The sequence below is a fragment of the Crinia signifera genome, chromosome 3 (assembly GCF_055691185.1).
Source record: "Crinia signifera chromosome 3, ASM5569118v1, whole genome shotgun sequence".
Taxonomy (NCBI): Eukaryota; Metazoa; Chordata; class Amphibia; order Anura; family Myobatrachidae; genus Crinia; species Crinia signifera.
In genome coordinates this window covers 259121822-259149717 of record NC_139219.1, presented here as the reverse complement: position 1 = coordinate 259149717, position 27896 = coordinate 259121822, and the positions used below count along the sequence as shown (strand labels likewise).

General features: G+C 45.7%; 1 protein-coding gene across 4 annotated transcripts in view; it reads left to right on the top strand.

The window, feature by feature from the left end:
* Positions 1 to 27896, top strand: part of MED12L (mediator complex subunit 12L) — a 458604-nt gene that overhangs the window by 368028 nt on the left and 62680 nt on the right. For all 4 annotated transcript variants that reach the window (XR_014471810.1, XM_083177939.1, XM_083177937.1 and 1 more), the window contains exons 25-34: positions 2239 to 2340; positions 4192 to 4305; positions 16620 to 16804; positions 16899 to 17087; positions 17956 to 18030; positions 18151 to 18341; positions 18579 to 18740; positions 20144 to 20255; positions 21597 to 21686; positions 26281 to 26390. Coding sequence is in view for 3 of the 4 variants with exons in the window: in XM_083177939.1 (XP_083034065.1) it covers positions 2239 to 2340; positions 4192 to 4305; positions 16620 to 16804; positions 16899 to 17087; positions 17956 to 18030; positions 18151 to 18341; positions 18579 to 18740; positions 20144 to 20255; positions 21597 to 21686; positions 26281 to 26390 (1330 nt within the window). In the remaining variant the exon portion in view is untranslated. The remainder of the gene's footprint in view (positions 1 to 2238; positions 2341 to 4191; positions 4306 to 16619; positions 16805 to 16898; positions 17088 to 17955; positions 18031 to 18150; positions 18342 to 18578; positions 18741 to 20143; positions 20256 to 21596; positions 21687 to 26280; positions 26391 to 27896) is intronic.

Below are 27896 nucleotides of genomic sequence, written 5' to 3'. Positions count from 1 at the left end.
CCTGCTGTAAGGGGGCAGACATTTTGTGAGAGCTAGTTTTGCCATTATCAGGAGCCAGCTGGAGGAGAGCCGGGACCCCAGACAAGTAGATCTGCGGGTCCCGGCCACACAGCCGGCAGCAGTGGCAACAGCATACAGTGCCAGCGGGGCAAGGCAGGGATAGGGAAGCGCATCAATATCCCCGCAGACCCCCGGCGCCCACAATTACTCAGCGCCTCCCCGCGACTGCGGGGTCTGCGTGACTATTGTTACACCACTGACTGTATAGAACAACAAAGGCAGTGTCTCTGGTAGCACAACATCCTACACATAGTCATATCTCCCAACATTATGGTACACAGACTCAGGACTTTCTGCACCGCCAAAAAGGGGAATCACCTTGGATAAAAACGGATGTGGCTTAGCGCAATGACCACCCCATGGAGCAGCGGCAGGTAGGGGGACTCTCGGACAGTCCCATAAAAACTGGACTGTCCCGCGACAATCAGGACTGTTGTGAGCAGGGTTGCCTACTTTCTGGCTGCCCTCTCCAGGAGAGGGCAGCCAGTTCCTTGAGGCAGGAGAGAGAAGGGATGAGAAAGGGGCAGGGCAGAGCTGTTGTGGAGTGCTGAGTTTGGGGGCATGGCCAGTGTGATCGCGTCCTCGTGGCCATGCATAGACGGTATTCCAGCCATTGCATAGCGGTGGGCGGTGCTACAATGATGTGATTCATGTAATTTGGAAACCCCCCACGCTGGGGGGGAGGGGGTTGCTGGAGATGGGCTTGCCTCACTTTCAGGGGGGCCAGGACGTTTTTTTTTTATTAAAACATTATTGCACAAAAAAAAAAAAAGAGAACCTGAGGTTTTGAAAGGACTGCGGTCTCTAGGTAGACAGTCAACAACAAAAGGTCAATGTGTAAAAGGTTGACACAGACAAAAGGTCAACATGCAATAGCTCAGCACAAACATGCAATAGGTCGGCAGGGTCAAAATGTTGACACAAGCAAAAGGTTAACAAATGAAACAACATAAGATTTTTATGTCTTTTGTGCCCCGGGGCCACCTTCTGTTGACCCCCAATTAGTGTAGCCCATCTTCGCACATGGCTCACTTCACTTCACATTCCCAATTGTGGTCCATGTGGATGGTAAAGTTTAAAAAAGTTGGAAAAAAATTGTGGAAAACTCACGTTGATCTTTTCATGTGTCAACCATTGTAACATTGACCTTTTACTTTTGTCGACATTTTGTCAATGTCAATCTATTGCATGTCGACCTTTTGTCAATGGCAACCTTTTTGTCTGTATTAACATATTGCCTTATCTGGTGACTGTCTACCTAGACACTGTAGACATTAAACCAAATACTATTAAATATATTATTTTTTTAAACCTGATATGGAAAGGTTCATCCATCTTTCATCAATCTTTGTGTCGTTTAAACTTCACAAAAATCACTAAGGCTGGGAAGTTATTAAATGTGATCAAATATGAATTTGTTAGATTCCCTGAAAACAGTTTGTGAAACATTTTGCACACAATCCATTTTAATGAGAAAACTCCCCAGAATTATGTAGAGCAGGGGTCCTCAAACTATTTTGCTCTGGGACCCCATCAGATAATGACAGGACCCCAGCAAGATACTGCAGAAGGTCATCACATCACACGAGTACTCAGCAGACAGAACATACATGGCAGCAGTGTGGAGGCACTAACTGATGGGAGGGGCTTGAAGTAACAGACAATTCAACAGATGCCTGAGACTCCTTGAATTACTGACTGAGATTAGAGAAGTCATCAGCCTGATGGTCAGCAACATGGAGTCGCGACCCCATGCTGAGAAGGTCAGGACCCACTTTGGGGTCAGGACCCACAGTTTGAGAACGGCTGATGTAGAGCATGCCAAATGCACATGTTATAATTTATTTAATAATTTGTGTAATGATATATATATCCGATAAATAATTATAACTGACCTGTCATTGCCATTTCCATATGGCATTTACAGAAAGAGTACTGTCGTTGAAAAAATTATTTCTTAATGCAGTTATGCAACCCCAAAAAAACTAAGGTTTTATACCAGTGGTTCCCAACCTTGGTCCTCAAGAACTCCCAACAGTTCACGTTATCAGTGCAGTCATTTTCAGAAATTAAATGACACTTCTCTTACGAAGGTTTTGTTAAAACAAAAGTTATATATGGTTTTGAGAATTGAAATGAGTGATAAATCTGAATCTGATGATGATTTTTTCCTCATAGCTTGTGGTGACCCAGATGCTGAGCCTGGTGCCAGAATGACGTGTCGCCTTCTCCTACAACTACTAAGAACACCTCAGGTCTGCTCATTTGTCACAACAAACGGTGAGTTTGTGCATCCAAACAAACAGTCTAAATAATTCAAATGTTTTAACATTTTTGTTTCTAAAACCTAATTCCCTGTAGATATATGAAAAGCTAAACATTTGTATGTTATTTTATGAACTGTACTACAATATATAGGGGGAAATGAACTAAGAATATGAATGCAACTCAGTCGTATTCGTATTCTTAATACGAATAAATATGACCGCCAACGGCTGTATTATTGGCAAAATACAATTTGTAAATAGGGCAGATTTACTAATCTGCCGTATTTCCGGATTTGTATTTGTCCGATGGCATAGGCAGTCGTATTCCGCAGGATTCATATTCATATTTAGCGGCCGTATATACGGCCGCTAAATACAGATACGAGTCGGCAGTCTGCATGGATCAGTCAGAACCGTGCAGGCTGCGGTGTAAAGAAAAAAGAAAGAAAAAAAGAGATAATTAAAAAAATGGTGTGGGGTCCCCCCCCCATGACCATAACGAAAGAGTCGGTCCCGGTTTTAAAAAATCAAGGAACAAATGAAATAGGGGTCCCCTGGATTTTTTAAAACAGCACCAGGCCCAAGGGCCGGTCCTGGTTCTATTATATTATAGATTTTTGACTTAACAAGAATATGTCTTACTGTGTAGTAATACTGTATGTGCCCAGACTCCGCACCCTCTGTTAAAAATTTACTGTGTGACACCATGACTGATGTCTCTTTAAAGTTCAGTTTGTCAGGACTTTGCTTTACAGCACAAAGAGGCTCAATCAGCTATTACTAAGTGGTGACATCTGTGCATGTTTTGGATTAACATTCTAACACATTCTGCTAACACACAGGATGCGGTCAACAAGTGAAAATATTGGTATATGAAACAGCTGCATCTTAGGGGAACTCTGCCCACTTTTGCCCTGATTTAGGTTGGCTGCTGAATTCGCAGCGGGGTCCGATGTTGCGGGTCTGCGCTTGTGTATCGGTGAAAATATTTTCACAACACATTTTCAGCTTGCCGGGAACTAGAATGAGGGCCCTGTTCTGGAGCATCCTCATACTATGCACAGGTGACAGTAAAGTGGTTGTGCACCTTGGACAGCGTTAGTCGGTCTGGAGGACTTAGGGCCACATTTATCAAACACTATTTGCGCCTAAATCCCCAAAACACCTGTTTTCAGGGGTTAGCCGCAAATATTAAGTGTCACCCAAATCTACCAAAGGGGACGCAGCAGGAATCTCCGATCTCTGCTGCTATCCCTCCTGCACTGCCGCTGGCTGCATCCTCCTTTGGTTTCTATGGGGGATGCCAAGCTGCCCGATGTATCAACATCGGGCAGCAGCGGTTTGCATCCCTGGGCTACTGCCATTCTGAGATGGCGAAAGCCCATTGTAGCCTATGGGCTACACACCGCACTGCTGCTGGGGCAGTGCGGTCAGAGGGGTCGGCTGGGGTTCAGCACTAACAGCACATGCGCAGACCCCCTGGCTTCCGGCTGAGTGCATCGCAGGGACGTGCTCTTTTCGGAGCCCTGTTCCTGCGCTTGTGGGGTGATACATACCAGTGCTAGTATTGCATTTTACATTGCGATCCTGGGCGGTAACATTCCGTCAGCTGCCATTGTAAATGCAATACATGATAAATGGGCCCCTAAATATGCTCATACAGAGGCCTTCTGCATATACAAATTGGTTCATAAATGACTCTTCATATAAGTGCTTCCCAATGTACCAATTAATAGCAAATGCAGCAGATGTGAAATGTAAAGAAAACTGTGTTTTAAGTTCTTCCCCAGCTGATTTTGCTAAAACGTTATTTGTGTATTTGACTTCTAATTAAACAATATTGTAATTTGTGTTTCCCCCTTAGGAAAGCCGGCTCCTGGCATATATTCCTCATGTGATAGGCATCTTCTGGCAGCCGCTCATAACAGCATTGAAGTGGGTGCAGTGTTTGCTGTGCTCAAAGCTATCCTGATGCTGGGTGTGTTCTCATTTGTGTTTCCACTCCTATTAATTAAGCTTTTCATGAATGACACTTCTAATAATCCATCCATGCTAAGAAATATATTGTATGATATGTGGAATATTACATTTATAGCACGTTCAACTTGTTATCTAACATGTTAAGTGTTATATGCTTCTTGCAGACAAATATGTTTATTTTGCAATACTGTATCTGGGTTTGGTATACACATTCAGAATGTCGACACCAGATTGTCAGTCTAAAAGTGGGCATACATTTATACTACTGTATATGACACTTTTCTCCATTTACTACAACTCTCTGTTTTCTATCCTTCACCCAAGATCTTATCCATTCAACCATCTTAAAATCCAATCCCAAGCTTTCAAGTTTATTTAACAGTCTGCGATGTGGGACAGTGTCAAAAGCCTTACTAGATAAGCTACATCTACGGCTCCCCCTTGATCTATTACATTAGTCACCCAGTTAAAAAATAAACCCATGCTGTTTAGGATCCTGTAAGTTGCTGGTTTTGAGATATTCTACAACTCTTTGCTTTAAGAGTGTTTCCTTCAATTTCCCTACTACTGATGTAAGGCTCACTAGTCGGTAGCTGCTTACTTCTTCCTTGCTTCCACTTTTGTGCAGTGGGACTACATTCACTATTTTCCAGTCCTCTGAGATTACTCCAGTAGCTAGTGATTGGTTGAATAATTCTGTTAATGGTTTTACCAGCTCCCCTCTAAGCTCTTTTAGTATCCTTGGATGTATCCCATTTGGCCCCATTGATGTATCCACTTTCAGTTTTGAGAGTTCTGTTAGGATTTTCTCCTCTGTAAAGGTACTTGTTTCTCCCTCATTTTTCTGAATATACGCGCAACTTAATTGTGTCCCCTTCCCCTCTTTTTCAGCAGTGAATACTGAGCAGGAATAATTATTAATATGATCTGCTATTACAATGTCTCCCTCACGAAGACTTCCACTCTGTCTTTAGTCCTATTACTACACTTTTTGTTTTTCTCCTTTCACTTATATACCTAAAAAATGTTTTCCCCCTTTTTCCCACTGACTGGGCCATTTTCTCCTCAGCCTGTGCTTTTGCACATTTTATTACCTTCTTAGCCTCCATCTTTCTAACAAGATACACCTCTTTGTCTTCATTATTCTGCGTTTGTTTATATTTCCTAAAGGACAACTTTTTTGCTTTCACAATACTTGCTACTTCTTTCGCAAACCACACTGGCTTCCTTTTCCTTGTGTTTTTCCTTACTTTTATGACACAAAGTTCTGTTTTTTTTAGTATTGCACTTTTTAATTTTTCCTGCACTCCTTCCAAGTTCTTCCACTCTGCCAAAGAATCCCTTACAGAGTTTACCATCTGTACAAAATCAGCCTTCCTAAAATCTAGCACCTTTATTTTTGTGTATGATGAGTCAGTCTCTGTCTTTATTCTGAACCATACTGCTTGATGGTCACTGGATCCCAGGTTTTCACAAATATGTACATCAGATATTCTGTCACCATTTGTATTAAGTCTAATATTCCGTCCTTACGAGTGGGCTCCCTCACCACTTGCTGGAGGGATTCTCCTTGCAAAGAATTCAGAATGTTCCTAATTCTGGTGGAACTTGCATCAGACACCTACCAGTTTACATCAGGTAGATTAAAGTTTCCCATGATTATCACATCTCCTGATGTCCTGCAATAGGCTCTTATCAAGTTCCTATTCCTGACCTGGTGGTCTGTAGATCACCCCTATACGAAGAATCGCCTTCTCCCCTGTTTCTATGGTCAACCAAAGGGCCTCAGATTTTTCTTCAATACTTTGTACTAAGATAGTCTTTATGCTTTTTTTCACGTACATTGCTAGCCCTCCTCCAATTCTTCCCATTCTGTCCTTCCTAAATAAAGTATATCCTGGTATAGCTATGTCCCAGTCATGATTTCCAATGCACAATGACTCTGTAATAGCCACAACATCCAGTTCATCCCCTGTCATTATTGCAAATAGTTCTGGGATTTTATTTCCTAAGTTCCTAGCATTTGCACACATACTGTAGCTCTTAAAGTTTCTTGTGTTTGTGCTTCTCCTGGTGCTAGCTACAGTATGTTCATCTCTCTGCCTATATCTATACGGTTTTGATCTGCATTATTTTATGTTCAAGTGGATAGGCTTCCTGTTCCATTTGGCTGCAGAGAAAATACCTCTAGGTTGCAGGAGCAGATTTATTTATTCTTATTTGGTTCACTGCCCCCTCTGCTAATTTAAATAGTTACTAATGAAGCATCCAAACTTCTCACTTAGTATTCTCGTTCCCCTTGAAGATGGGTGCAGGCCATCACTTTTATATAAGCCACGTCTTGCCAGATAGCTAGACTATGACCTAATAATCCAAATCTCTCCTCCTTACACCAATTCCTAAGCCAAACATTGAAGTTTCTGATGTTCTATTTAACCCTCTGTGCACTGGCAATATTTCTGAAAAAGTTACAATGGTTGGCACCTGGTTTAGAGCGGTTCCTAACTTCCTAAATTCATATTTTACAGCCATGACTTCAGCCAGAACCAGGTCATTTGTGCCTAGGTGGACTGCCGTACATTACACTGCACTGAACTATGGTGCATCTACAGTGCATGCTAGACCATACATAAGACATCAACTGCTTTGCCTGTACATCAAACAGCCAAATCTCTTACAGTTTGCAAACCTAAATGTTGGCCTAAATTGGTTTCTGGTCCTGTAATTTGCCCAGTGCTGAATTTCCCATTAGGCATGTGAGGCACATTCCTGGGGGAAGCACTTGGATGCTTGTGACAGTTCCTGAATGTACCAGTGACTGCAAAATATATATTGTACTGTAACATATTCCATATTGAATAGAGTGTAAATGGATAGGACATGCAGATACTGCCCCTGTAAGCTGTACTACTTAGTAAATATGTAGGCATAATAATAATAATAATAATAATAATAATAATAAAAAAAAAAGTCACAGTGGCTTTTTTAGTAATCCACTAAATTAGCTATTATCAAATGAGGGCTTATAAGTAATCAATAAATATAATACAATTAGGTGGGAGGGGGGGGGGGCGCGTTATTGTTGTGCCTATGGGTGCCCTCACCCCTAAATCCTTCCCCTGCATTTGTCAAGACAGTTTCATGTTTCATTCACCTTTTATATTGTCTAATATCTATCCTCTCCACCCTTCCTTGTATGTATAACATTTCAGATTTACTTACATTGAATTGTGTATTCCGGAGAGGAATTCTAAAATTATTATTATTATTATTATTATATAATAAAGAGCGCCACAGATCAATACACATTACAGCTTAAATGTAAGTAGTGAGGACTCAATCAACATACAACTAGAGGCTTGAGGTCAATGATGGAGATGAGTATGCGGACAAAGATGGTCACTGAGTGTTGGAATATAGGAGAGCTGTGAGTGAAATGTGAAGAGAAGTGGGCTTTGACAACAGGAGGGAAGAGGGCCCTACTCGGAGGAGCTTACAATCTAGTAGAAAGGGGAGAAAGACAGATTACTAGAGGTGCAAGCGAGTGGGTGGTGGCTAGATAGCAGGATGTAAACAGGCAAGGGGTCGGAGAACCAGCTGGTTTATGCAGTGGAAGGGTACGCTTTGATAATAGATGAGTTTTCAGTGCCCGTTTGAAGCTTTGCAAGGTCAGGGAGAGTCTAATGGAGCGAGGGAGTGCGTTCCACTGAAGGGGTGCAGCACGGGCAAAGTTCTGTACTCTAGCAAAATGATGGCAGGGAACACAAGGAGCTCTGGCAGTCAGTGGCTTAGCCAGCTTTAGACATAAGGAGGAACAAAGGGGGTCATTTAGGTTGGTTCAGAAAGCCTATTTGGTTTGCTAATGGACAAAACCATGTTAGTATTTAGTATGATGGGCACAATTATATAAGTGTCATGAGTCACCTACAAATGAAGTCATTTTCAATTTTAATAGCCTTTGTTACTGTAGCAAAACACAAAATAATTGTCTTTAGCTTAGGAAAAAATGATGGATTACAATAGAATCTGTAACATAAAACATACATATACATGTTTTTTTTTAATAGAACATAATGCACATTAACTACAGGGATGTGTCTTGATTCTCATGGTGTCCTACAATAAGCCTTACAAGAGTAGTTTCTCTGCCTATTACTGTACATGGAATAAAGCTTCATGTGACAGTAATAAAACAAGGCACGCTATGCAAACAGCACTTTGGCCTCTTATCGGGTGATATAGGGTGATATACTGCCTACCATGATTTTTTTCTCTTCAGCACACTTTACTGCTGTATATACAGTACCCTACATAATAGCATAGGTAGTATAATATTGACAGTGCAGTCAAATAGCTGATGTTCATTTGTTGCCACTGACAATCGGCTCACACGCTTCAAATGCAGATATTAGCAGAGAGATATCTAGCACTTGTATATCACAATATGGCAAATAGAACTTCATTTAAGGGGCCTCTTAGAAGCCTGTGGTAAATAAATATCTGTATTACTGTGCAAAGATTTTAGTTGTGCCACAACTGACCAGTCCAGGGGTGTAAATTTTGGTGAGCCTCTGTCCCCATAGAGGTCTCTGATTGCTTGGATAAAAAAATGATTAATGGATTCTTAACTTAATGAATAGACCCCTCAACTAACATAGTATCATAGTAATGAAGGTTGAAAAAAGACGTTGAGTTCAACCTATTTTACATGTAACTGCTGAATTGAGTAAGTCATATCTATAGGATTCCCTTAGCAGCCAAATGTATCCAGTTTTGATTTAATTTCATTAACAGTAGTTGCTGACAGGGGCGGGCTGGGCCGGGGGGCAGGGTGCCATGTGCCCCCCGGGCCGCTCTAACATGCACTGTTGTGGGCCGCGGGCTGCCTCCTATGTAAAATCCTGTAGGCAGCACTGCGGCTACAGGAACTCCTCCTGTAGGCAGCACCGCGGGTACAGGAACATGGCCGCCTCCTGGATGAGGACATGCGCACCAGCCTGGGCTGTGCAAGTCCCGGCCTGATTCCTGGCACTGGTGGACGCCGTGTGATGTCATGACGCCGTCACCGCTGCGTCAGATCCTCAGAGCCGCGGTGCCACTGCCGGAAACTTCAGCAAAGCAGGGCAGAGGGAGCCGCAGCAATGGAGCACGGTCCCGGGCCTATGAAAGGCAGGTGACTGTCAATATGTTCTAGGTGTTATAATGGGGGCGGGGCGGGGAGCTCTTTACTATGTTCTGGGTGTTATAATGGGGGCGGGGGAGCTGCCTGTGGTGCCCTGGTATAATTATACAGGGGGAGCAGCCTGTGGTGTCCTGCCAAGACCCCACGGGCTGCTCCCACTGTATAATTATACCAGGACAGTCTTGGTACATTTATACAGGGGGAGCAGCCTGTGGTGTCCTGGCATAATTATACAGAGGGAGCAGCCTGTGGTGTCCTGGTGTAATTATACAGGGGGAGCAGCCTGTGGTGTCCTGCCAAGACCCCACAGGCTGTTCCCCCTGTATAATTATACCCGGACAGTGTTGGTACAATTATACAGGAGGAGCAGCCTGTGGTGTCCTGGCATAATTATACAGGTGGAGCAGCCTGTGGTGTCCTGGCATAATTATACAGGGGGAGCAGCCTGTGGTCTCCTGGTATAATTATGCAGAGGGAGCAGCCTGTGGTGTCCTGACATAATTATACAGAGGGAGCAGCCTGTGGTGTCCTGTTTTCTTAATATAGGGGGATATGGGGCAGCCTGTTGTGTCTGTTCATTTTATGCAGGGGAGCAGCCTGTGGTGTCTTCTTGTTGTTATGCGGGGGAGCACCCTGTGGTGTAAGGTATAATTATACAGGGGAGCAGCCTGTGGTGTCCTGGTATAATTATACAGAGGGAGCAGCCTGTGGTGTCCTATTCTGTTATTTTAATACAAGGGGCAGCCTGTGGTGTCCTGTTATTATACTGAGGAGCAGCCTGCGGTGTCCTGATATTGTACAGGGGAGCAGTCTGTGGTGTCCTGTTATTATACAGGGCATCATTCTGTGGTGTCCTGTTATTATACAGGGGGAGCATCCTGTTGTGTCCTGTTATTATACAGGGCATCAGTCTGTGGTGTTCTGTTATTATACAGGGGGAGTAGCCTGTTGTGTCCTGTTATTATACAGGGGGAGCAGCCTGTGGTCAATGTTCCCTCTAATTTTATGAAGACTGTGTGCCGCAAAAGATTTTGGCTGTGCAACTTTGGAAGGAAATTTTTATTTTTGTGCGTCACTTCTATATATAACTGGAAAATTACATTCAGCATTTGTGTTAACTTTTCTTCAAAATGATATTAAACATTCAAAACATTTAAACTTTCAAAACACAGCACACAATGTAGTTAATGGGTGAAACACAGCGCTCTGTTGTAATGTCTGTGCGCATGCTCGGCGAGTTGTGTGCGCGCACACAGCTTAGAGGGAACACTGCCTGTGGTGTCCTGTTATTATACAGGGGGAGCAGCCTGTGGTGGTGGTGTTGTTATCTTTTTTTTATTAATACATATTTTTTTACCGAAAAACCTCCATTTTAATGATGCACTGTTATGCTGCTTTCAGACCGCATAACTGGCTTTGACCCCGTATTTGAAAACGTTTCCAAAAACGGGTCTGCCAGGTAAAACCCCTTTCACACCGCATCTCTTAAACGGTATTTTACCGTTTAAGTGACGTTTTTTTTACACTGGCAGACCCGTTTTTGGAAACTTTCCAAATACATGGTCAAAGCCAGTGCGGTTCTCCCCCCTCCCCGCATCCTCATCCCCCCAGAGCCCGTCCACCCCCGGGCCTGGCTCCCGCAGCTGAAGAGTACAAGCAGTGGGCGCAGGAGCGGGTGCGCGGGGAGCTGCTGCGTGCACATCTACCAGAGACACGTGTCCCCCGGGCTCCGGCCGCTGCTCTGCACATCAGACTCCAGCGGGGACAGAACGGAGAGCGAGGGGGGGAGCCTGGGTGTTCAGCAGGATGGAGCTCGGATGCCCGGGGAGGGAGTATTGGGGGGGAGGGCAGCGACGTGTCTCTATTCCAGGACTCTGACAGCCTGAGCCCCGCTGTGTGCCAGGGGCTGGAACTCCTCCCCCCCCCGGACCTATCGCAGTACTCCCATTGCTACCTGTCTCCAGTGTACCCGTCGCACCCGCCGCGTCTCACCGAAGCCCAGCACTGCCAAGCCTACAACAGAGCTGTCTGCATACTGCGCAGACAGAGGGTACAGAGGTGAGGTACAGCAGGTCGGGGGGGGGGGGCGGCGGTGGGTTGCTCCGGTGCTATAAATATTTAATGAGCGCTCATTAAATGTTCACTGCACTGAATTTAGGACCCTGCTCATTATAAATACCATTTCAGACCCGATTTTGATGCCAAAAATACCGTGTCTGAAACGGGTAGGACCCTCCATTTTAACCGTTTTACAAAAACGGCTTTTGTAAAACTGTAAAGTGGTTCTGCACCTTTCAGACCATATAGATTACCGTTTTAAAACGGTAAAAAATCTGCAAAATACCGGTTTTTAAGTGCGGTCTGAAAGGGGCATTACTTATGGGCCAGTGCTCTGGACTTGCCCCCCAGGCTAAAAGTTGCCAGCCAGCCCCTGGTTGCTGTTACCACCCCCTCTCTACCTGCTGTATGTCATTTTCTAGTACTTTTCAATTATAAAAAAAGTCAAATGTTTTATTGTAAAGATGCATGCAATTATATTAATTATTATCAGTATTATTATAAATAATCAGTGCTGCAGTATCTATTCTATCTATGTGCTTATTTCCTGATGTACAGTATACAATGTTTCTGCTCACATCTTATCACATCATACCGTATTCCTCTGCATTATTCTGCACACTATTACACTTTGATCCTAATATTAATAATCTTTATAGAGGGTTGGATCACAGGGGTACAGGGGAAATCCCCATTGGGTCCCACTTCCTGAGGCCCCACCCAGGGCCGGCGCCACCACTAGGCAGCTCTAGGCATTTGTCTAGGGCGCCGGCACCTGGAGGGCGGCAGTTTGCCCTCACCCCCAGCATTTAGCGAACGGTACCTGTGAAAAAACGTGCGTCCCTGGCGTCCCTGCTGAGCGCTGGTGCGTGCAGGGGTGTCCGTGCCGCCGGGGGAACCTGCGGCGCTGTTATTGTGTGTAAGCTGGCCGCGGCCGGCGGGGTCCCTACAGTGAATAGAAAATAACTAGCGCGGGAAGCGCTAGTTATTTTCTATTCACTGTAGGGACCCCGCCGGCCGCGGCCAGCTTACACACAATAACAGCGCCGCAGGTTCCCCCGGCGGCACGGACACCCCTGCACGCACCAGCGCTCAGTAGGGACGCCGGGGACGCACGGTTTTTTCACAGGTACCACCCCCCAGCACCGGGGCGCCCCCACCCCAACTCGCCTGGGGCGCTCCGGTGCCTTACATCGGCCCTGGCCCCACCACCTCCTCTAGGTGTAATGTTTTACACTATGCTCTCAAACTTTACACTGTTACTTTATTAGAGGCTCATTTATCTGGTGAAGCAGGACCTCTGATAAAAATTGGTTCTTGTTTGCTTCTATAGAAACTACCCCCAACATTTGCTAAATGGTCACGCAGTCTGGTGGAAGACCACACTAACCTACCAATTTATTTCCCTGTGTGCCCTCCATGCTCCAGTTCAGTGTAGCTCCAGCTCCAGGCATCCACATACAGATGGAGCCAGGCTCATTAAGCCGAATGTGGCGCGCATGCATCTGAGTTGATTAGATACCGCAATCCCGGCAATAGACATGCGAGTGTGCAATACGCTCGCGCGTCCATGTTTGCTAGCGCGCCCACCGCCAAATACGGGCATCTGCCAATAAGCACAGCCAATAAGAAGGGCTCCATCTGTATAAATAGGCCCACCATCATGACAGCGTGATGACGGCAAGATGCCTACAGTAGCGGGCCACACATTCTATCATAAATAATTAATTTGCATTTCCAGATTTCTCACAAAACGATGCAATTTTTCTAATTTTCTGTATTACGGACGACAGTATGGCCAAACTGGGAACAGCTTCTCCCCTACTCAGTACAGGTCATTTAAAATTTTCAGCCAGGCCCATGTGGCCCCTAATCTGGCCATGATCACTGATGGTGATGGTATAGTATCACAGCTAGTCTACATGGAGATGGGCCTAGGCAAATTATAGGCAAATGCCTAAGGGCATCCCAAGCTGGGCCATCTTAACATATGGGTTTAATGGACAGCTGCCCAAGGGTCCCCCAATTCTAGGTGCCTTTAATCAGGGGCAGATTGGTCTGGGAGCATCTGCCTGTTGAGCTTTTTGGACGGCAGTAGGTAATATCAGAGCTGCCAGACAGCATTCTCTTCCTGCTTCACAGCTAACATCCAAACAGTGAATTGCTGTCAGCATGCTGATTGGTGGATGGCAAGTGCTGTCCACCAATCAGAGTGCAACCTTCTCTTCCTGCTTCCCAGCCTGCAGTAAGACATTAAATGGATGTCAGTATGCTGATTGGTGGATGGCTGGAGCTATCTATATAGTTCTTACAGCCATTCATTGTATGGAAGCAAGTGAAGAGATGGTGCAGGACTACAGGAGGGCATGTTATAAATTGTTTTAAAACAAAATTCCAGGACAATGTAAAAACCAGACCCGGACAAAAGCATGGAACGCCGGGCCTGACATCAAAATCTGCAGTCCGGAGCTTGTAGTGTCCGGTCTGGGGGTGTCCCGTCCTGGGGGTGCCTTGTCCAGGGGGATGCCTGTGATAGCTTTCACCAGGGACATGGGGAAGGGGAGATTACAGCCTCCCCGTGTGGTCCGGTTTTTGCTACTTGCCTGGACCATACAGGGAGGCTTTATTCACCCCCTCCTCCTCTCCCTGATGACAGCTGTCACGTAAAGTCCCCCTTCCCCCCGGACAGGACATCCCCCGGACCGGACACTACAATCTTCGGAATGCAGAGTTTGATGTCCATACCCCAAAATTCCCAGGTAGAGGCCCCAGTGTATTGCTTTGCCCAGGGCCTACAATACTGTTAAGATGGCCCAGATCCCAATCCTAAGGATTTGTTTTCGTTTCACATTGCTCTGACACTGATCGCTATCTCAGTGATCTGAGACTACCAGAAGCTCCCATGCTCAGCCTCAGACTGGCAGGAAGGTTGTTTGCTTTCACTTTCTGCCTGAGGCTGAGAAGCAGCAGAGGAAGCCAGGTGATACGCAGGTAGCTGCAAAACAGCCACCACAGCATAAGAGCTGGATAAGGAGGAGGCCGGTACATATGGGGAGTGGGGGCTCAGGGCAGTGATGACACTGCTATTTGTGAGTGCTAATAACACTGCTATTATTGGGAAAGAGCAGGAAGGCGACACATTGACTAGTGATGATGACAGTCACCAGGATGGCTCTGGGATTGCTGAGCCGATCTTCTTGCACATGATGCAGCGTAGATGTATGGCTGCAAGTATAAATTCAGGTGAGGGGTAGGTGTTAATGCTGCTCATTTGCAGTTGAACTCCTATCACTGCAGTCATCAAAAGTGAGTGATGGGCAGCCAATGATGGGACTATGGGACCAGACGATCAGGGACTGGTCACTGGTGAGAAATGAGGGGGGGGGGGGGAGGCAGGGCCAGCTCCACCACTAGGCAGCTTCAGGCATTTGCCTAGGGCGCCGGCCACTGGAGGGCGGTACTGAGCTGCAGCAGCGCTCCCACCCAAGGAGAGCAGAAACTAAAGCAGCTGCCAAGTACCAGCAGGAAACAGGTGAGCTTACTCCCGCCCGCCGTGCCTCCTCCCCCCCCCCCCCCCACCCGCTACTGTGTTGCATACATATATATGGAGTACTACTGTGTAGCATAACATGAAAAGGGGGCACTACTGAGTGTCATAACATGAGTAAGAGGCACTACATGTGGTGTAATGTGAATGTGTTTGTACCACTTTGTAAAATAATTTAAATTTGGAGTTCTTTGTATGACCACTGTCCCTTTATAACATAAACTTCCAGATTCGCCTAATATTGGAAGGGACATTGCGTTCCAACATCTCTCCATGACCACTTTAAGCCCTGGATAGCGTTTAGACAAAGCTGTACATTAATAGTATCAGGATACAGAAGATGAACTATAATGATATGATTTAGATGCTAGAAAAGGAATCCTGTTGGCACACATTCTTTACTGACTGTCTGAGTCTAAAGGCCCCCATACACTAGGGCGACTTGTCCTTAGGACAAGTCGCCCCCGACTTCCCCCTGAGCTTCCCCGGCTGCTCCCCGGGGGAGCTTGATTAGATTGGCACTTGATGTGCCATTTTTTACATGTGATAAATCGTCTCGATTTATCACATGTAAAAAACCCGGGGAGCAGGGGGGGGGGTGGGGGGGGGGGGGGCTAAGAGGTGAGAGCTGGTGGGAGCAGGGGGGCTGGGGACGCTGCGGGGGACACATCTGTGTCCCCCGCTGCTGGGGACGCTGCGGGGGACAGCGTCTGTGCGGCGAGAAGGTAGAGGGAGCAGGGGGGGCTGGAGACGCTGCGGGGGACACGTCTGTGTCCCCCGCTGCTGGGGACAGCGTCTGTGCGGCGAGAAGGTAGAGGGAGCAGGGGGGGCTGGAGACGCTGCGGGGGACACAGGCTGCATAGAGCCGGGCAGGGGGAGCCGGCCGGGAGCTGTCAGTAATGAATAAAAAAAAAAGCCCATACAATGAATGGGCAGCCTGTGATTGGCTGCTGAGCGCTCTCTCAGCCAATTGCTGACTGGCTGAGAGAGCGCTCAGCCAATCACAGGCCGCCCATTCATTGTATGGGCTTTTTTTTTATTCATTACTGACAGCTCCCGGCCGGCTCCCCCTGCCCGGCTCTATGCAGCCTGTGTCCCCCGCAGCGTCTCCAGCCCCCCCTGCTCCCTCTACCTTCTCGCCGCACAGACGCTGTCCCCAGCAGCGGGGGACACAGACGTGTCCCCCGCAGCGTCCCCAGCCCCCCCTGCTCCCTCCACCGCCCCACTAGGTCCCAAGTCGGGTGGTCGGACGTGCAGCAGGTCCGACCACCCGACGCAGATCCGATGCGCACGGGACCGCGCATCGGATCTGAGGGGACATCAAAACTAGCCGATTTTGGTCCGATTTCGGCCAGATCCGACTGATCTGGCTAAAATCTGACCAAAATCGGCTAGTGTATGGGGGCCTTTACTGATCCAATATTTCACAGGATGAATTTATCACACATCCTCCTAAACTTGTGCTCATATTGCCATCTACTGGTTAAACATGGAATTGTTACTCTTAATGTATTTTGTTTTGTAGATGCTGACATTGGTAGTAATATCGGCTCTTCTAAGAACAATAAAAGTGACACAATGGAAGAGTCTACAGGAGAGAAGATTTTAGAATCTCAAACACCTCTACGATCATCTGGAAAACCATTTGTAATAGAAACTGCAAGTTTAAGCGAATATGCTAAATATGTTCTGAGAACAATTTGCCAACAGGTAGATTATCAGTGTTTGTGCTGTTACTATACAATTCATTTTGAAGTTGAATATTAACCTATTCATGGCGTGAATATTTTCCCTTGGTGTTTAGGAGTGGGTTGGAGATCACTGTTTGAAAGAACCAGAGAGATTGTGTACAGATAAAGATCTCATTCTGGATCCTGTTTTGTCAAATAAACAAGCACGTAAACTACTACAACTGATTTGTTATCCTCATGGAGTAAGAGAGCCAATAGAAGGAGACAACACACAAAGGCTCCGTATTAAGAATATCCTACAGGTAGTATCATATTTGTATAACGAGTATTTAAATTGTTTCTATTAATTTTGTACACATTGTACAGCTGCTTATACTGTAACAAAGCGCTAGACAATGTGCATTGTTTTCTTTTTACTAATTGAATGATCAAAGGAAAAATTTTGTCCATTAATGTTAAAAGTCATAGGATATTGCACACCATCTATCTAAGGCAGGGGTCCTCAAACTATTTTGCTCTGGGACCATAACAGACAATAAAAATAATAACAGGACCCCAGCAAGTGACTGCAGAAGGTCTTTACATGACATGTGTAGTCAGCAGACAGCACATACATGACAGCATTGTGGAGGCACAAACTGATCTGAGCAGTCTAAAATAACAGACAAGTCAACAGACTTTTCAGACTCCTTGAATGACTGACTGAGATTATTAAGTCATTAGCCTGATAGTCAGTAACATGGAGACGTGACCCCATGCTGAGAAGGTCGGGACCCACTTTGGGGTCAGGACCCACAGTTTGAGAACCGCTGATCTAATGTAATCTGGGTTACCCAAAATTTTAGGGCATAAATTGGAGAATAACAAAAACCCAGCTCAATAACAACAGCAAGGGAGTGAATTTAGCAACCGCCTGTGACAGAACTGTACAGGTAGGCAGTCCGTGACAGAGAAAAGCAGGACTTATGCTAGGTACATACTTATGCGCCAATCTCCCAACCGATCTACCACCTTAGAAAGGTGTGTCTACAAACAAAAGAAGAAAATAGCAGCGCTACAATATAAAAAAAAATAAACAATTGGATTTTTTTATTTAATTTTGCAATCCTATTGTACAAATGATTTGAATGAAACTATATTTGAATTTTTTTTTTCTCTGCATTTACCTAGAACCTCGAGCAGTGGACACTCAGACAGTCATGGCTAGAAATTCAGCTGATGATCAAGCAATGCATGAAGGAACCTGTTAGTACTTTATCTCTAGACTCCACATAACATTGTATGTAATAGAGATCATGACTTTTTATTAGCCAGAATATTATGAAAACAGCATAATTGAACCATTATCATGTTGCGTTGTTACAGGGCTCTAGTTCAGTGACTGAGATGAATGCACTATTGGATAATATAGCAAAGGCGACAATAGAAGTGTTCCAGCAGTCTGCGGAACTGAACAGCAGCTCCAGTATCCCTGGCAGTGGTCTCTTCAAGGCAAGCTGTGCTGGACGTACTGGAACAGATAGTACAAGGCATAATGGGAAATCTGCCATCCTCAGGTAATTGTCTCATTATGTTGCCACACTGTCTCTCACTGATTGCAGGGTGTAATGATGATGTGACTACAAGTAACTGGACAATGCAGTTCAGATTTGTGGGCCAAATGGGTAAAAATATGTAGTCAGCCCTCAGATATGGGGCATTTAGAAGCTATGACATTATAATACTCTCTTTGGCTACAGGTTATAATACTGAATTTGTGTGTAACCATGACTGACAATATTTTCTGGATCTAGCTCATCTGAACGTAGGGGCGTTTGGCTTGTGGCACCTCTTATTGCTAAATTACCAACCTCAGTCCAGGGCAGAGTGTTGAAGGCTGCAGGAGAGGAACTGGAGAATGGACAGCACTTGGGATCATCCTCCAAGAAAGAACGTGATAGGCTGAAGCAAAAAAGGTAAGTTCTGCCATAGCCTGGACATTTATAAGTTGATACAGTGCTGCCTGATAATGCATTAGGCAAATGGCAGCAACAATAACAAAGGAAGAGAAGAAAGACTGTTAGATGCACTGTTAGGACAAGAAAAATTAATAAAATGTAACCTTTAATTGTTTATCTTAAGATTTGCGACATATAAAAACAATTGCCAAAGAGGCAAAGAGGAAGAAACAAAGTGTTTTTAAAAGAGGGGATATAGATCCTCTCAAATTGAACCCCAATGTCCTGTTCCCAGTATAATTACTAGATTAGGTGCGTGTTGCTGTAAATCTCACAGTGTGTACCCACTCATAAAATGAACAGATCTGTTACAATTTTCACTTAAATAAGTTACTTTTGTTTAATATTAGTTTATAACACAGATTGCTCCCAAGAACTGTGCAGATAATTTAGGACAGCAAAGTAAATATGTCTGTTAGGTCCTTTTAAACATCAGAAAATGGGGTGCCGCCTAGTATCTGCACAGATATTGCGCAGTGTGTAGCACAGTCTTAAATAATCACAGACTACGGGGCCGGCTGGTAGTACACATGCCATGTTTTACATCTAAAGTGTACCCATTAGATCTGATATTGGGAACACAAATCGGCTGTTAGTTTTCTCCGCCGTTTGTGTAGTTCCTCTCCGCAGGGAAAGTGGCTTGTACGTATGCCACTGTTCCCGGCTGTGCTGGTAGCACGTCGATGTCTGCGGGGAGATCACAGTCAATGGTGGGGCTGTGATTCTCCAACTCGCAGACCCGTGTCGTGCTCCGTCACTGACACTGCGCCTAACAGAGGGACGCACCGGCCGGGTGCTGTATTTGCACTGGCGTGCTGTAATCACATCTGAGTCTTGGGAGACCGTGGTCAGGTTCTGACCCCACGGTTCCTATCAGATGCGCCCTCTGTGAGTGGATACTGTAATGCCCTATACATCAATCAAAATACATTTCATGGGGGAAAGGGACATGGGGATATTTCACACACCAAATGTGTCTGGTCAACGCGCATTTCGCCACCAGCTTCATCAGGACCCGTCCTGATGAAGCTGGTGGCGACACGCGCGTTGACCAGACACACTTAGTGTGTGAAATATCCCCATGTCCCTTTCCCCCATGAAATGTATTTTGATTGATGTATAGGGCGTTACAGTATCCACGGAGAGGAACTACACAAACGGCGGAGAACACTAACTATTATTTATCTGTGTTTCCAGTTTTGGAAACACTGCCTGTGTTTCGTGAGCTGCAGAAGTCCTGTGTACTGACCCCACGAATGTCAGATTATCACACTGATGAAGTGCAGCCCTGCTGTAGATCTTCTGTACTATTGACACACATAATGTACCTTGAGGCTGATATTGACTTGTCTCCCATTAAGCATGTCTCTGCTGAGTCAGCATCCATTCCTGTCATTGGTGCTGACCTGCTTAAAGGGCCAGGATGAACAGCGGGAAGGGCTCCTGACATCGCTACAAAACCAAGTCAACCAGGTACAGACATCCTGAAAGCCGGCACAGCGGCTAGTGCTATTATTTATGTGCTCGTTCTTATACAGCTACTATTACACTGATTAGAAGAACAGTGGGCAGTCTCTGTCATCACTGGTATCTGCTGCACATTCCTTAAAGCAATAATGTAAAAGGGTTTTTGAACCGCATAAAGGCATTTCAAATCATTAGAATTTCCAATCAGTTATTGCCCACATAGGCCGGATCGGATGCATGTGTGCGCTGAACGTATTTGGAAAAAACATAAAAGCATACAGATGGGGCTTGGCCCATCTTTGCAGGGCTGGCATTTCTAACGCCAGCCCCACCATCCCTCCATTCCCGCCAGGGGGCGCGTGTGCACGAGACGCTCATGTGCCCCCTGCCAACGGAGCCTGCCTCCGGTCCCCGCCGCCTCCCCCGCCATTGCTGCAGGTACCCCGAGCGCCCCCTTAACCCTGCCCGTCTCCCTGAAGCGGAGACGGGCAGGGACATGCAGCATCTCCGCCGAGAGACTGGGACACGCGTGCGTGTGAGGTGTACGCGCCTCCCAGCTCAGAGTAGCCCCTGTCCGCCGGCGCTCACCAGCGGGGAGGGTCTGGCGAGCCCCGGCCAAGGATGGCAGAGGCTACATCTGTACTTACAGTATATGAGTATGGTGAACTGGAAGTACAGATGGAGCCGGCTTTATCTTTGCCCGGTGCTCGCCAGAGACTCCTCGCACGCGCGTCCCAGTATCATGGCGGCTGGGCAGCGTCTCTTCAGGGAGACGCTGCCAAGTTCGGGGGGGGGGGTGGTCAGTGGTGACAGAGGGGGAGGCAGCAGGGACCCCCACCAAGCTCCCAACCTTCTCAGAATGGGGTCACGACTCCATGTTGCTGACCATCAGGCTGATGACTTTTCTAAACTCAGTCATTGATTCAATGATTGAGACTGAAAAATCTTTTGAGTTTCCTGTTATTTTAGACTCCTTCCATTATTTTGTGCCTCCAAAATGCTGCCATGTATTTGCTGTCTGCTGACTACACATGTGATGTGATGGCCTTCTGCAGTATCTTGCTGGGGTCTTGTCATTATTTTTATTGTCTGATGGGGTCCCAGAGCAAAATAGTTTGAAGACCCCTTTTCTAGTGTAATACATGATTCAACTTGTAGGAATGTGTGAAATCTATGTCCATCACAATATACTGTAAGCAGATATTCACTCCTATGTATAAAATGGTAGGTTACTGTAATATACTGTAAGTGACAGTTTAGCTACACTACTGTAAGTACAGTACCTTGTACATTGCAAACGAGACTATAATGTGACTCTGAATGATTTTGTATGAATACTGCCTGTAGATTCTGTGTAACTGGAGAGAGGAGAAATACCAGGATGATGTGAAGGCTCGGCAAATGATGCATGAGGCTCTACAACTGCGCCTTAATTTGGTAATTTATACTCTGGATAGAGTCCCGTTGTTTCAGTGGCTAATTAAAATGATACTTTTTTTGAATTCTTATTCTTTACTACATTGTTCCTGATGCTGCTTTGTTCTTTTTCAACACTCACTCTCTCTTCCCTCTTGTCTCCTTTTTTTCTACAACAACCTCCTACTTTTTGCCAACTCTCTCCCTGTCTTATTCCATCTACAGGATCTCTCATCCCACAACTGTCCTCTTTCTTATTGCTCTGATACTCTCACTCATGCATCCGTTCTCTCTTTACCCTGCTCTGTCTTGCTCTTCGCATCACCTCTATCTCTCTTGCCCTTCACTGTTTCTCTTTCTTGATCTTCTCCCTACTTTCTCTCCCTCTGGGCGGGATGTAGTAAGGGGAACATGAGGGGGTTTACTGAATTTCCTATAGCAGTAAAGGCAAGGCAGGGTATTGCCACCTTGGAAGACGCCGGGGACGGCCACAGAGCCCAGAAGGTGACAGAGACCCTCACACACCACATCACAGGTATCGCGCAGATGGCCTCCGTCACCGCACCACAATGCTAGCCACATATGCTTGTACATATGCGCTAGCATCTCGGCGGGGGCATGGCGAGGGGCGGCAATGTATGTTAATGCATCCTACCCTCTCTCTTAGACTTCAGTACCACCTCCTCCCATGTGCTCTGAGAGGGGGACAGGTACTAATTACCAAGGCTTTCCCAGTAGGGCCCCAGCAAGCTACGGAGTAAAAGAAACAGCCCAGTCAGCATTGTGTGCTACCACTTTATGCGCATAATATTTTTCAGTGGTTTTCTTTATGAATTTTTGTGGCCACACCTTTCAGAATTTAGCCATGCCTGCTGTCTATTTCGCTTGTCTTGCCTGCCCTTTAGGAAAGGCTTGTTTTCATTTTTTTTTTTGTATTTGTTTAGGGATGAAGCGAGGGCAAGATTCTCAGTGAGTGTGGAAGTTTTTAACCAGACTTGTGATGTTATTATTGGTTGTTTCTAATATTTATTATTGGTACTCTTTACCTAGAACGGCGCCCGCGATCAGAATCGCGGGCGTCGGGGGTAAAAAATCGCGGTCATCGCGGGCATCGCGGGTAAATCGCGGGTACATCAAAATCGTGTACCCGCGATGACCGCGATTTTCCCATAGGGAACAATGTTAAAAAGCCTAATTGATCGCGATTTTAATGTAAAATGCCTCAATGCCCGCGATTTTCCCATAGGAATCAATGTTAAATGGGCTACAGAGCCCAAATAGACCCAATTAACCCTTAAATGTCACCCCAATTTTTTTACGCCACCCCACGATCCACGCCAACCCGAAGCGTGGCGAGCGCAGCGAGCCCGCGAGGGGCGGCGGTACGCGTCCTCCGACCTTTTCATGCCCTACTATCCACGTCGGCGTGGAGTTGAGAATAGAATAGTGTGGCGAGCGCAGCGAGCCACCGAGCCCGAAGTGTGGCGAGCGCACGCGGATACCTTCACAGGTAAACGCGTCCCTTCGCGGGCTTCACAGGTGTCGGCGTCGCCACGGACACCTGTGAAGTCCGCGAGGGGACGCGTATAACTGTGAAGGTATCCGCGTCCCCACGCGGGGCTCGCTGCGCTCGCCACGCTTCGGGCTCGGTGGCTCGCTGCGCTCGCCACACTATTCTATTCTCAACTCCACGCCGACGTGGATAGTAGGGCATGAAAAGGTCGGAGGACGCGTACCGCCGCCCCTCGCGGGCTCGCTGCGCTCGCCACGCTTCGGGTTGGCGTGGATCGTGGGGTGGCGTCAAAAAATTGGGGTGACATTTAAGGGTTAATTGAGCCTATTTGGGCTCTGTAGCCCATTTAACATTGATTCCTATGGTAAAATCGCGGGCATTGAGGCATTGAATGCAAAATCGCGGTCAATCTGGCTTTTTAACATTGTTCCCTATGGGAAAATCGCGGTGATCGCGGGCATCGCGTCGCGGCCGTTTATGTACTGCCCGCGATCCCGCGATCACCCCGATGGGCGCCGTTCTAGGTAAAGAGTACCTTATTATTTTTATGGCACCACAAGGGATCTGCAGTGCCCATTTAGAGAGTAGATAAACACATATGCAAAACAAGTTGTGTTTCAGGGGTAGATGTATGAAGCAGTGATAATGGAGGAGAAGTGATAAAGTGCTTGTACTTTATCACCGGCCAGTCAGCTCGTGTGCATAGAGTGTAAAGGACATGTGTGAGTGAGTGGGATTAGGTCATATATGTAAGTGGAAGATGAATGGTTGAGGGCTTTGTAAGTAAGTGTGAGATACTTGAATTATATTCTGATAGGGAAGGGGAGCCAGTAAAGGGCATGTAAGAGAGGGAAGGTGGACGTAGTATGTTTGGAGAGGGAGATGAGCTGGACAGCAGTACTGAGAATAGATTGAAGTGGAGAGAGGTGTTTGTCAGGGAGGACAGATAGGAGCAGATTACTTCCAGTAGTTCAGTCTGGAGATGATCAGAGAGTATACAGGGGTCTTAGTAGCATCCTGGTGAGAAAGGGACTGATCCTGGAAATATTTTTTAGATGAAAACAGCAGGTTTGTGAGAGATGCTGAATGTGGGATTTGAAGGAAAGGGAGAAGTCGAGGATAAAAAGAAGAAAAAAATGTAAGATGCAATATACATGTAATGGTGCACATAAAAATACATATAAAACAAATTATAAAAACATAACAAGGAATTGCCACAACCATATGTAAACGATATCAGTTGACACAGTCTCCAGTATAGTTCTCTCTAATTGTGTGTGGTACAGTATAGTTACCAGATATGTCCACCTGGGGAATGTATCCAGCTTATGATTGCATTGCAGTGATATCAGAATCCGAATCACTTTATTGGCAAGTATATAAGTGCGCACCAATACACAATACACAAGGAATTTGTTTCCGATAACCACTGCTCCCATACAGTATACATACATAACAAACAAATATTAAATATGACCAATAAACATGGGGTAGGGCATTATGCTGGTTACTAGGTACGTGTGTCAAGTTTAGTTGCAAATAGGGTGGAATAACTGTCCATTGAATTTATTAGGAAAGTTGCTTGGGGGAAAAAACTGTTTCTGTGTCCGGTTGTCCTTGTCAATTGAGAGCTGGACCAGCTCCCAGACGGTAGCCTTCTGAACAGGTCATGAGCTTCTCCTTGGTAGTGATGGTACAAGAGAAGGAGTCCCACTGTGAAGCTTGAACAACTGTGAAATGTCCCCAATAGTGTTGGCTGGTCCGGATCCAATAAAGTGCAATGGTGCAAAAGTGGCAATGTTAGATTGATGAGCTTTCACTGTCACAAAGTACAGCGTTTTCAAAGGTGTGCCCTTGAAATAGCTGTACGTAGTGACAGTGAAACGCGATACAACAGGCTGATAATCTGAAAGCTCTAATGGGGAAGTGCCCATTAGAGTCCCCAAGGACTCAGGTTAAAGGATCAATGGTCAATGGGTAACTGCAGGGGGGGGGGGTAGATATATACCACATGAAAAGCCTGTGTTTGCCCCCCTCTGATAAAAACCCTCTCATGATGAGGCTGCTGCTGTCCTCCACAGGCCTGAGAAGCATGTGATGAGCTCCACCAATTCATGCACATAACCTTTTGCTAAATACATTTAAATACTTGCCAACCAAAGGGGGCCCTAGATAGAGGGGAATATATGTATGTATATATATATATATATATATATATATATATATATATATATAGTCTTAGCATTGAAATAAAATAATACACATTATCATTCAGAGGCTTGCTTCCTGAAAATCATGCAAAAACAGCATAATTTAAATATCAAGGCTGTAAGAATAGCTGCATTAGATCCTGCATTAGGCTAGTTAACAGTGCAGATGGCAGTCTACCTTATTGTCAGCGGTAATTGCAGGGATGCCATCAGGAGGTTACTGTTGGGACTCCAGTTCCAGGTCCAGGCAGAGTGGTGGCTCAGGATTAAAGTCTATCAAGTATAGTTTCGCATAAACAAAGTTCTCATTTCCCTGAAGCATTGGCGCAAGTTCATCCCAGTTGCTCGGAGGCAAGATAAATATTGGTGCTCCCCAAATACAGTAGCTCAATCAATAAGGTGTCTGTCTCCAGTAAGACAGGTCATGGGTTCTAATACAGGGTGTGACACTAGCAAAAATGATGTTAGGAGGGGGAGTCAGCCACAAAAGCGATATCTATGGCTTTCAATTAACTGATTCAAACTCATAAAGGAGGAAAGGTGCCCCCTTGGGAGCAGGAGCCCAGCGGCAGATGACTCCACAGTCTCCCAGACATACATTGCCTCTGGCTTGAAGCAATGTAGAGATAGTGTAGTGCGGCCAGTGCTGCAGACACCAGAGGTCTTACCAAGCATGCCAGAGTATTAACAAGGGGGAATTGCAATGCAGGGCCCAACATTTTCTGGTGGCAGCTTACTGTTGAGGTATTGGGACAAGTGCAAGCACAGCAAAATGGGAATATTACTGGTTTATAGGCCGATGGCTATACATTATGTGCTAAAGATTTGAAATATTTTTTTCAAATGATTATTTAAAACATGTTTAATATTTCCATTTTTCCATTTGCCAAAGGTTGGTGGCATGTTTGACACAGTACAGAGAAGCACACAACGGACAGCAGATTGGGCTATTTTGCTTCTTCAGATTATTACTTCTGGAACTGTTGACTTGCAGACAAACAGGTAAGTAATACACATTGTGAGCCTGGTACTGAGACGCACGTAGTGCCAAGCGTTTATTTGCATATGGGAAAAGATGCATCCCATAGAGTATACACACAAGGGTACTGTTTGATCTCCCTTGACAGTATTTGATGGCGGAAAAGTGAGGGGCGTTCCTGGTCAGTGACTGATTGGTAGTTAGTAGTGCACACATAAAAGGGCTGATCAGTGGACGTATTATGGGAATGTCGCGGGTGTGCAAGTTGCAAGCTGCAAACATAAGAGGCCATGGTTAGAAATTGTACCTGACATAGGGGTACTGCATTTCTCACTAGTGGCATAAAAGGATGGACCAATCGTATTAGTGTGTCCACGGGTGCGAAAGGTGGGCATCTCATTCCTGGCACAATCGTTACATGGATGCAAATTAGGGAAAGGATGTGCTGCTACGTAGGCTTTTGGATGTGACTCAGAATCAGCACCATTGTGTATCATGTATTTTAGGAAATGTTGTTCTATTACTGTGTTGCCAGCAGAGGGAGCATGAGGCTGCAGTTTTAAAGCGAATGAGAGAGCAGTACTATATGTAACTATACTTGCTTGTACCTTGTCTTGTACCATCTCATTTTTAGCATCTAGCCTTTATACTAGCCAACCGCCACGATCCTGCCACTATCAGAGCCCAGCAACAATATCACTGGTCAGTTTAGTCAAACACAAGGATCCTGGTTCATTAGGGAACCACATACACACAGTGCTGCCAAAGTTAACCACATTCTTCTTCATATTGATCTTATTTATAGGACCGCTGTGGAATGCAGGGACAAATGTAGGATTTCTAGATGGGGTTTCCAAATGATTGCATAGCAAGCGTGGCTAGCCCATGAGTTAGGCACATTTAGAACATGGTTTAGTAACAGGGAAGGGGGGAGAATGGGACAAGCTGTGCACTAGCTGTTAGGTAAATAGGGATTTGGAGTTTTAAATACGTTGTGCTTATGGTCAGTTATATGATGAGGGAGAGGATTCACTTCTGTAGGTCTGCATACTGTATGATTGGCAGTCACAAGCACTGGCTTTGCCTAGTACAGTAACCATAAATAATATGAATTGTTCCTGGATCACATACCCAGGGAACCCCTGCAAGTGCCCCGAGACACCCCAGGGTGCCATGACGCCCAGTTTGGGAACCACTGGTCAGTAGTATAGACTGTAGAGGTGAGAGTCTAAAAAACTATCTGTACCCAACATATTTTTCTCATATAAATAACATAAATGGTCAGGAAAAGGATATGACCATCTCATACAGACATGCATAGATATTACTATATAACCAGTAGGAGACCGAAGTAAAGGTGCCCACACACGCAGAGCCAGATTAAGGTCTAAATGGGCCTGGAGCTGAAAATGATCAAGGGCCTATTATGCGCAAAATAGGGGTTGCGGCCAGCACTTAATATTGTGGGTGGCGTGACCAGTGTTCTGGTTGGGTGGTCTGCTCATGGGTGTGTCTCTATTTGTGTAAAT